The 12,135-nt window shown below is 33.6% G+C and overlaps 1 protein-coding gene across 1 annotated transcript; it reads left to right on the top strand.

Annotated features, from left to right (window-relative positions):
• Nucleotides 1-2,878: 2,878 nt before the first annotated feature.
• On the top strand, nt 2,879-11,634 carry LOC128551687 (E3 ubiquitin-protein ligase TRIM9-like). Its single transcript, XM_053532595.1, has 5 exons — nt 2,879-2,977; nt 5,472-5,788; nt 6,217-7,165; nt 8,431-8,521; nt 11,457-11,634. Exons 2-4 carry the CDS (start codon nt 5,478-5,480, stop codon nt 8,509-8,511), a joined length of 1,341 nt encoding a protein of 446 aa, XP_053388570.1. The 5' UTR covers nt 2,879-2,977; nt 5,472-5,477; the 3' UTR covers nt 8,512-8,521; nt 11,457-11,634.
• The last annotated feature ends 501 nt before the right edge of the window (nt 11,635-12,135 follow it).

Raw genomic sequence — 12,135 nt, 5'->3', positions numbered from 1 at the left:
TTTCAATGAACGTAAATGCAATATATGTAATACTCTTGAAGATGAATATCATTTCGTATGTGAATGTGAACTTTACAAAGATCTTAGAAAACAATACATTAAACCTTATTTTAGAATTCGTCCAAATTTTGTTAAATTCATAGAACTTATAACAAGTGAAAACACAGCATATCTAAGATCGCTAGCAGCTTATGTTTATAAAGCATTTGAAAGAAGAAGACAACTATTGAATACTTTTATATAATGTTAAATAGCTCATTATTGTCTCTCCCTGTAAATGTTGTATATAATGTTCTGATGCTTAGCAGCATTTTGTATGTGTTTCTGTTCGCCATCTGACTTGCATGTCATACTAGTATTTATTGTACATGTTAACATGTTTTGTAAATGTTCATAGGCCAGAAATGGCTTATTACGGAAATAAAATGTTCAATGTTCAATGTTCACAATAATTTGCCAATTTAGTCTACTATATAATTTTGGTCATGACCTTGACACGCAGCCATGTTAGCCGCCATTGTGGGGCATTCGCAGTTGACTTTTTAATAGCTGATACTATATTTTCACTGTTTACATATGATATATAAAACATTTTAACTACTGCTGTGCACGGTTTTCAGAAAAAGACACAATTAACTCGTACTTGTACATGCCAAGTAGACACCATCGTTTATCTTTTGCTGCATAACGTTATGAAATTCGCATTAAATAAAATAATTTGAATCGAGAAATATGTTATAATAAACAAAGTGCGACTACAATTTTCATCCTGTTTTGGGCAAATAATTTAGAATTTATACATGATGTACAAGTAGATCGGCATTTACAGTGAGTGATATGTAGTGAGTGATATAGATTATATCTCACTGATAAAACACAGTATTTCATCAGTTAGCATAAGATAAAATCCATTATCTGTAATATGTAAATATAGACTTTAATATTCAATGATAAATATGAATGTATAATTTATGTTTTACAGTTCTCAGATGTAATGGCGATTGTCTATTATCAATAGCCAATCGGCGTAAACCAAAGACCTGTAACTAATTTACATAATAATAGAGGACAGGTAAAGAGCGTAAACAGGGGATGTATTAGTAAATAATTATGCTACGGCTTACGTCTGACTAGTGTTTACTGGTATTTAAATCTGCAATCATTTGCAAATACTCATTTATAGGAAATGCTTTATATATAGGACTTTCTGTGAGTATATATATATAGGGATTTTATAAGGCAACAACAATATTGGAATCTTTTCTTTTATAAAATGTAACACATGTTACATGTGCGCGGAGGAAAGATGGACTAATCCATTTTTTTTTAATTTTACGTTTTCGGATGGTTTCACTTCATGAAATAGAAACAGATTAATCCATCTTTTATCAATATTAGCACTTACATGTACCAGTTTTGAAAACATGTACAATTAACGGATGGATTAATCCATGTCTTACATTTAAGACAGTCTTTTGAATTATTCCTTACCCAATATCTTTTGTAATGCTTGTTTCACTGCATAAAATAGGAATGGATTAATCAATCGTTTTCTATAATCAATATTAGCAATATTTTGTAAGTTTCGAAAACTTGCAAAATGAATGCATGGATAAATCCATTTTTTTTGTTTTTACATATTATAATATACCAAATCTATATTATTATTTACGTTTTAAGTAGAATATGTATTAACTAAATCCACCGCCGGCCTGGACAGTGTGAAAGCATCGACAATCCTTCAAAAATCCAAATTATTCTAATGAAATAGAATTGCTGGAAGCCGCTCGACCAACGTCAATGTACACCTTCGTCTGTCGTTAATTTCAACATATTGCGATGATCACATGTAACAATAGTGTAAAGCGCACTAAATGATTTAGCTTCTGTACTCTGAAATAATGATATCATTACGGTTCCTTTGATGTTTACGAAATTTAAAACAAATCCGTATGGCGTCTATTTTTGACTAAAACGGATCTTAATATTGGCCGATTGAGCTTAATAAGTCAGAAGTTATTTCGGTTGACTTGATAAACCAGTCATATTAAAGGAATCTTATTTTGCCTGAAAACTCCTGTATTAGCCGACAGGAAGCAAACTATTGTTAGCTATTACCTCGTATACCTTCGGCAGTTAGTGTTGTTATCCGGCACTATATTGTTTGGTGGGGTGTATGTGTGTGAGGGGTGAGGGGGTGGGTGGAGCTCAACGTCACAACGACACAGGTATAGGTCATATGGTGACGTTCCAACTTTCCATGGTGGAAAAAGACCCCGGTTGCCCCCCACCCCCCTCCCCGCCCCCTTCCTACGACACCGAACATTTTTTCAGACTTGGTGACAAATGTCATCAATTATCATATAGTTAATCAAAATAATATAATATATTTTATATGCCAATATTAGTCGGGCAGGATATCCGAAAAGTTTTCATTTTAATGTAATTTTATAGAATAGATTTGGAATCTACGAATTTGAATATTTCTGATAATGTACTTTTAACTCCTATTGAATTGTAGTGTGATATTTTTAATTCAAAAGTAGTCAGTGAACAACTGGTCGCCTGTTTGAACTGTTGATAAAATTCCATTACCGAGTTTCCTTTAAGGTCAATTCAATATACCGCTTAATTTGACGTTGGAATCCTTGTTATCTGTTATTTCTATTTCTATAGAAAACAACCCTGAATTATTTCAACCTTTCTTCTTCGAAAAGAATATACATGTACATGTACTAGCAAGCTCTAATATAGAAAGTAATGTTTTAATGATTTTTTTCTCGTATCTGAACTTTACCTAAAAGCACGGATATATCTAATCAATGTAACACTCAGTGTGGTTAATGCATGTATAGCGAAAGTATATCATATTGTAACATGTGACACATGCCTATCAGTTTTAATATAATTATACAATTGATTTATATCTAAATAGACAGCAAAGTCCAGTGATTAGTACAGTGATCCATATACGAAGGTAAGGATATCGTATTCTTTTATTTAGTTTTTAAATTATGTAAATTTGTTGACATCAATTCTTATGTCTGGAAATGTTTTATGCGTAAATGTGGGTGGAAACGATTTCACTAGTATTTACCTTTTTCGTATGCAGTAAAATGAATGAAGATGTTGACTATTTAATAATGTCCTTATGTATACGGAGTCCCGCTCTATCACATAAAACTAATTTTCATGGGCGTGGTTCATATTAATTCAAGGTTTTAGAATTAACCTTGTTTTCAAGAAGTGAAAGAAAGCTTTTCAGAATTCCATCTCTACCTGTTAGTTACAAGTGATAAACTGATCTTCTTATGCGATTTCGTGGTAACGGATCGAGCAAAGTGAGCGCCGTAATTTTATTCATTGGAAAGTCAACAAAGGATCTATATAGATCTACTATTTGTAGTTTAGATATGACCAGTATAAATCAGTAACCCCTGTATTGGCCAACTATGTGATCTACTTAATGAATTCACTTACCAGGTATAGTGCGACCTGGTAAAATATACAAATAAATGGGTTGGTACTTTGAAAATCTCTGGATGTTGATTGGATGTTTAGACTAGTTAAAACTATAAACAGCTTTTCTAAATCGACACTGTGTTTTATTCTGTTATCTCAGAGGAAATACTGGTATATTTCAATGACGACTGGAATTTTGCGGCCAGCCTTACACTCGTTGGCAAGAGCCAGAGTGCGCCCTTATTCAGACATGAGATTCTATTCCGCATGTGTACATTAGGAGATTACCGGATTTGTATCGCCAAATTTGCACGAGTTTCTTAGGGGAAAAATAGCACGACTATAGAAAGAACAAGTGCATACATGTATTTCACGATAAGAGACCACAATTTCCAGTCGATTTTAATACTTATATTGGAATAATATCTCCGCCAGATCCCATCATAGGTTCTAAGTTATGGCCTCTTAAAGGTCCAAAATTTGCTATTTATGGTTTTATTTGATACAAACTTGCAAATTATCTTTAACAACAATTGATCTTGGATTCCATAATGAATCGGTCAGATCCAATAATTGACCCCTGAAAGAGTTAAAATTTGTTAATTATTTTTACTTTGTGAAAACGATAGAAGTGACATTTTACATTTGATTTTAATCACGCTTTCACACAACTTAAGTCACAATAAGATCTCAGTTCCTTTTGAAAACCAGCTAGATTCCATAATGGGTTCTAGAGATACTGCTCCTGAAAGGGACAAATGTTTCTATTTTGCCCCTTTAAGCCATATAGAGGTTTTATTTATGCATTGATTTGATTTACAAACTTGCACATAATGTTTATCTTGATGATATCTAGGCCAAGTTAGAAACTTGGTCATATGGGGGTAAAAACCTAGGTCAACCGGTCAAATCAAAGGAAAAGCTTGTTAACACTCTTGAGGCCAAATTTATGATCTTATCTTCATGAAACTTTGTCAGAATGCTTATCTTGAACTGGATCTTGTGGGGCCGAAAACTAGGTCACCCGCTCGAATCAAAGAAAAGCTTGTCAACACTCTAGAGGCCAGATTTATGACTCTATCTTCATGAAACGTGGTAAAAATGTTTATCTTGGTAATTCTTATGCCAAGTTTTAAACTGGGTCATGTAGGGTTAAAAACTAGGTCACCCGCTCATATCAAAGGAAAATCTTGTTTACACTGTAGAGGCCACATTTATGACCTTATCTTCATGAAACTTCGTCAGAATGTTTACCTTGATGATTTCAAGGCCAAGATTAACAGGTGAATGATATAGGGTCATCATGGCCCGCTTGTATAGGATACATAAAAATGTAGGGATACTACAATTTTTTTGTTTATTAACGTCTTCAGAAGCCCACTGGCATGTTCGGTCTCGGTCACAAACATACCCCGATGGCATCTGCAGACGTTAATACACATAACGAACGTGTATTGTATTTCTAGTACGTACATTGTTTGGAGTGGTGCGTTTGGGGATGGTAACTGACATAGCAAAACATACTGTGGATTAGATTACAACTACAAAAAGAGGTTATTATGAAAGAAACAGATACCAGATGATAGTTTGCGCAGCAATACATATACGTCGCTGGCAAAGCATTTAAAAATAAACATCATGTTTTACCAGCACGTGAATCGCCTTGTTTGTACACGATTTTTTACCCGTTAATACATGGGCTGGTCCAGTGAAAAAAAAAGAAGCTTTTATGCAAAAGTGTAATGCAATACGAATTGCAATTTGTCAAATAAAAAACCCTATGCAGCTGGCATTATTTTTGTGGTGAAAGATATTACAATTCTTAAAGTTAAAACAGGAAAACACATGTTCTTTTAGCTTTAAGTACCATTACAGTTAGTTTTTCCCCTTTAATTGACGGGGATAGTGTACATATTAACAATACCAATTTAGTTCTAGTCGTAGTTAAACGCAGCTTGTCATTCATCTTTTCTAACAGAACCCTTTAAATCGTGTAAGTTTATTTTCAGAATAAAATGGCATCTGCGAGTAAAGCTTTGAACATTATTGTGGAAGACAGTAAACACTGTACTCCCTGTAAGACGAAGGATAAGAAGATAGAATCCAAGTATTACTGCACAGACTGTGAGGCATACTACTGTGAAGAATGTTTCGAGCTGCATCCACGAGTGCCTTATTTGGCAAAACATATTGTTCTGAAACATGATGATATTGCAGTCTGGTCAAATCTTCAATACAAATGTACTACACATGACAAGAATCTGGAATTCTTCTGTGGGATGCATAAGGTGTTGTGTTGTCATGTATGTGTGTCGTTAGAGCACAGGTAATACTATCTTTTCAGTTGTTATTGGCTTTTACTGGTGGCATTATCTGCATGTAAAACAAACGATACAATCTGCCTGTTCATGTTAACTTAACGCAAACGTTTATTAATTAACGCAGCTTTTTAAACACAGATTGTTCAGATGTATTAATAACAGATCTCAGCCACAACTCACACTTAACAATTTTATAACTATAATTGCCAGCTTTAATATTGTTTCATTTATTGCCAACCTAAAAGAATGATTTGTTGAAAAGATTTAGACCAGAAAAGATTCAGATAAAACGCGTGAGGACTTTTTTGATATGGTAGGGTCTTCAGGCTGTAATCGAATAATCGCTTAAGCGATGGCTCTAGCATAGCGAAACAGACAGAACTGATATGCCATGTGAATTATTTGAGAGTTTGTTTTCATAACTTTTTTCCAGGTCATGCGCCGACATGGAATACATTTTAGAATCAGCGAAGAACATTTGTAAAAGTGATGAAATAAAAACGATGATTCAGGGTACACAAGAAAAATTGGACAAGATAGAGTCATACGCTAATAAAATTAAACAAAAAACCGAAGTTAATGAACAATCAAAGGAAGAATACATAAAGGAATTGGAGGAGTATAGAACTAAACTGAACAAAATGTTTGACGATTTAATGAAAAATGCATTAGTAGAGATGAATGAAAGAGTCGATAGAAATGCAAAATACTCCGAGGAAATGACACAAGAACTGAAAAACTTTGAACAAGAGCTACAGGAGCTTAAGCACCAGCTAACAACAGCGACTGCCGGAAAGGAAGTTCTTATCTACATCAGTCTGAAAAGAGGAGAAAATATTATCGAGGAAATTACAAGGAAGTTATCTGAAATCGATATTACTACTGACAAGGACAACTTCAAACCCGTTCTGGATAATACAATTCAAGAGTACATCGGCAATATAAAGCAAATAGTGTACCTGGAAGATGAACAAATGAGAAAAGAAGCAGTATCCAGGGAAAAATGTCTAGTACAATCAGCAGTTTCAAGTGAAGAATATCAAGAACTAACATCCGTATCATATGAAGGAGATAAAATGACAAATTCAGTACAATGTGAACATTATGAAGGGCAAATGTCATGTGAAGAAATTTATGACATCGTACAAATAAATGTACCATGTAAAGATACCGTAGCCTTCGCACCAGAAAATAGTGCTACAGATATAGAAGTGGAAGAAATCGTACTGCTTACTACTGAAAAGGGACGAGAGCCTAAATTCGTACCGATTGGAAAACATAAAGCGCATGCATCATTATGTAAAAATTATCAATATAAACATAATAAACCAATCGCTAATAAATGCTTCGACACATGCCTAGATAAATGGGACCTATACAGAGTAAGTCAAATAAAAATGTTTTATAGGAATAAAGCCATTCTTACACATGTTAAACTGTAAATGTAAACCGTAAAGAGAAACAAAATTTATTATTAAAACCAATTGTCAAAACCAGTCTTATCGGCTTTGCAATGTTTCCTTTCACAAACATAAAACACTGTTAGGGCTCTTTACTGTCGTATTGTTCTAAGTGTGTTGTTTCCATCGTAGCCATTATATTACGCCATCTACTCTTAACAAAACGGCCGATCAATGTTCTTGAATATTTGATAGAATTTACATCTGTAAGAGAAAGATGCAATTACCGCCATTTTTTTTAATTCTCAGATTTGTAAAAAATGCATGTGTTATTTTGAAATACCCAATACATGCTCAGTTTACCTGTACTTTTCCTCAGTAACACTCTTATTATGTTACTGTCCCAGTGATCATCATTTGTTCATTCTGTTTACATCGAATTTCAAATGATGTATATTCCCGCTAACTAGACCTTATTCTAATTTTATATATTTCTATACATGCAAACATACGACAATAAAATCTAGTATGAAACCATATGTGTATACCCATAGCAAACGAGTATTACATTTCATTTAAGAGCAAAATATGCTTAGATAGATAACAAGACTAGACCATCGTTCACCGCCCACTAATCCGTCCTCATTTGTACATGTTGTGAATAAAATGTACACACAAGTTCATGAATAATGATTACTTTGGGCAAAGTGGGGTGTTTCTATACAAAAATATTTCTGTTTTTCTTATACACACATCGGATTTGTCAGTGTACCGTATTTATTTATGTAAAGTGAGTTTGTGTTTCATTACCAAAATATCTGTTCGTTTACATTATGTATGTATGTACCACCGCGTGGGCTTATAACCCAGTGGAATGTATTTGAAAAAGATACTCTTAACTGTAAAACCCTAAACTCCTTACCAAACATAAAACAGAAATTCTTATTGTTTTGATATTAAGAGTCACATCTTAATGATTGATTTTGTTTTCAAAAAATGGTCTTTGTGGTCTCAATAAAACTAGCTTCAATAATAGAATATATATTTTTTCCAGATTATGCATTTTGGGATAAATTCTTATTGTCAGAGATCATTTTGCGTTGCATGTTATTAATAAAATGACTAAAACGCTGTCCGCAAACCTGTTTTGATTATCAAGCCTAATTTTTGCCATTTTTATTTTAAAAGGGTATATTTCTATAGAAAGAACACATTCGCTAAGAGAGTAATTACATTAACGTTTTTAGAATACAGATTGCTGTTCGAATTGTGGTGAGCGCTTTAAATCCAAACTCCGCTGTCAAGAATGTGGTCAAAAGCGGAAGTAACCATTATTAGGTAAGTGTAGTTAATACTCTATTATTTTGAAAAAGAGGAAACATCAAAACATTCTTGAGTAGATATTTTTCTTTTTATAAAACAACGTACATGTAACACATCGTATAACATAACGTTTAAGGAGGAACCATACTATAACTTTTTTCAGAGCTCACGTTATTGACTGGTACCAACAAAAACTGGAAGATATTTCTGATTTAGTTCTGTGTATATTTTTACTTTTAATGCATCAGTGACGTTTCCATGACGTCGCAAACATGACCACTTCGCACACTTTTGACGTTAGATATACGCGGACAAAATCTGCCTTGAAATTATTGCACCGGCAATATTTTTTAACGTAAATCCATAAATTATACATGAAATGAAAGGTGACATGAATCATCAGACGATGATTTAATCGGGATTGCTCTACGTTTTCGCTTAATAAAATGAGAGCCAAGAAACGAGTTTTCCTTTTAATTTTTCCACAAAAAATATCCATCCGTAATTTTTTTACCAAAATTGAATATGTTTTACACTAATACGTCTCGTAAATATATAGTAAAAAGGAGAAAGTTTTACTGTGCCGTTTTGTGGCTATAAGAACTTATTGAGCATCACAACAGTAGCATTTTTCGACGCTGGTGTGAATATATGGCCCTTAATTAAGGTGGAATGCGCCTAATTTGAAGTTATTGTGTTTCTTTTCGAAATTTTGATTAATATATAATTCAGCATATTCCTCATAGACTGTTTATGTTACTTTTTTATTTTTCTGTAACTTTTTTCTCTGCAAACCTTTACAAACGGCCATTGACGTCCATTTTTGATGAACCGCGATTTCACGTCCATCAGACATATTTTGTAAATCGTTCTGTTCAGTCTACAAAAATCGATTTACTTGCTATTCATATTTTCATTTAAAAATGTCTTTAAAATGGTGTATAATTTATGGAGATCATTTTAACGTAAAAGTCGATATTTACGTTAAAGTGACATCAGAGCGACATATATGACGTTGAGTTTCGAAGAAAAAGTTTGCTTTAATCTTGTCTCGTGTAAAATCCAAAGGATAAAATTTGAGAAAAAACTAACATGATGATGAAAACTTTATTTTCTATCGATTTGTGGAATAAAATTATGGGGTCACCGAATTCATTTTCGCGTAAAATTACATTACGCTACCCCTACCCCCACATTACAACATAGCTATATTTACGTGTTTTTCTGATATATCTCTTTTCAAATCTTAGTATTTTACACTCTCATTTATCACAGGTTCGCTACAGACGTGAAACGAATCTTGGTTCGTGAGAAAGAGGGTTTTCTTTCCAAAAGAGGTATTTATTACTTTAAAACTGGCGACCGGTGCGAATTGGTTTAATGCAGATTTTTTTTACATACGCCAATGCAACTAACTTTGCGTATACTGATCATGTTTTTCTAAAATCGCTCATGCGCGGATCCAGCCAATTTTGTCAGAGGGGGACCTACCGCCCTCTTGCTATGACCAAGATTCACAGATCTATACACAGATCTAAATCAGAAATATTTTCCACTGTTTGTTGGTACCAGTCAATAACATGGGCTCTGAAAAAAGTTATAGTATGGTTCCTCCTTAAATGGTCAAACAATGAAAAATTAACTCAGACCTGTAAAACCAAATTCAGCTGTCACTGTGTGGAGGGGGTAATTAACCGTGTAAGCCCATGGTAACTAATCTTATGGTCAGATGTTACTAGGCTGGGGAAGTAAGAAACGAAATAATAAATTATATATGGCCTTGGGATGCGTGTGCGTCCGTCCGTCCGTTTTAGTATCACTCCCGACACCCCCTTTGTTCAAAACTTAACTTTTTTATCTTTCTAAATACAAAATGAAGCATTTCTAAATTGTCTATAGGCCTATTTATTCTTACTCACTTTGTCTTCAGTCTCCATTTTTTTATTCTCGTAACGAAACGTCAGTGACATCATTTCCGACAGCATATGTTTTCCCAAACAGCAGATTTTCTTGAGAGCATACTATAAGATTCTTTCACTAGTTGTAGGTGCAGATGGGAATATCTGTCGAGGGTAACTGTTTAAGCGGTAACGAGGCTCCTGCCGTGTTACCACGTTAGCAGCTACCCGAGAGCCAGATATTCCCATCTGCACCTACAGCTAGTGACTGAATCGTTTTCTTGCATGCCATGTTCAACAAATAATAGTAAAAATAAATTCGAACAAATGATTTTATTGTAGTACTTTTTCTTACAGAAGTGTACTAACAAAGCGCGGGAACTTTATGTCCGTAAACAGGAAGTACGTCATGACGTTACAAAGTCGAAAACAACGTAATAGTTCCGGTTTTGTTTTATCATCAAACTTTAAATTTTGACAAAGTACCATTCCCCCTTAAGATATAACTGGCATGTCGTAACCATTTAAAAGTGTAGTGTTCATTTCATAGTACACTTCATTATACGTAATATTTTCTTGATTTATCTTATATTTCATGTTTTCAAGTTTTTACGTTTTATTTTCATTTAACTAAAAGGTCATAGACCCATGAGATACATTTTCATCATATACACATGGCAACAGTGAACATGTAATTGTAACAATATGAAACAAATGATCATATTCGTATAATATATTAACATGAATGTAACTATACTTGGTTGTCATATTTAAGTTCGCCAACGGTATGCATATTATTTATATTTTTTAAGCCTATTGTGCATATTAAGTTTTATTGCTGAAGATCTATACTCAGACAATTGATGTATGATGCAATCGAAATATTAACGACATAAATTTAATGTATCTATAATCGACTGTTTTACATATATCGCACATAATGATATTGCATAAAACGAAAACAAAATATCAAGATCATTCCACTTCATACAATATGCCATTGATATACTAAGAATATGTACAATACAACTAAAGCTGCATTTGTATTCCAGGAATGGACAGTCTTGTAAGAAAACAAAAGAACCTTACAAAATTAAGCCTGTGGAATCTTCGCCGATATTGTCAAGAGCATTGTGCCAACATTTTTGTAAATAACCTGACTCAAATAATGGTATAATATAATGTAGTGAAAATAGTGCCAAACTGTAGATAATAAACAATTGTATCATCCTCTTTTCACTGATCTGTTTATTCTTATTATATATCAAATATACACCACAACCACAGTACACCAGATTAGTTACTGCAATGCGCCTAGCGCGTGCATACTCCACAACAATTCCATTAACCCAATAAGATTAGTTCCGATGCTGCTTTACACTCTCATATTGTACTGTATATTGGTAATAGTTCAACAATTGCATATAAACTTACATCTCTGTTATCATGTCTCACAATTCAGCGAAAATTTTAGTCTTTTTAACTGACGGGATCAGAGTAATATATATTCTCTTTCTGAAAGTCAGCTGGATCACGAAGATACTATGATTTAATAGAGATAGTGTGCCTTCACGTATATAATTGAATTCTGAACAGTTCACGGCCCCATAGTTGAGATCCGCGAAAATGCAAGTTCGCATTATAATTTACGATAGGTAGAGAGAATATAAACGAGCCAATCACATACCAGTTACGGCAAAACACCTAATAGTACAAACGGGCGTGCATATT

The sequence above is a fragment of the Mercenaria mercenaria genome, unplaced genomic scaffold, assembly GCF_021730395.1.
Source record: "Mercenaria mercenaria strain notata unplaced genomic scaffold, MADL_Memer_1 contig_1556, whole genome shotgun sequence".
Taxonomy (NCBI): Eukaryota; Metazoa; Mollusca; class Bivalvia; order Venerida; family Veneridae; genus Mercenaria; species Mercenaria mercenaria.
The sequence above is the reverse complement of the archived record's forward strand: the minus strand, read 5'-3'. Positions and strand labels throughout refer to the sequence as shown.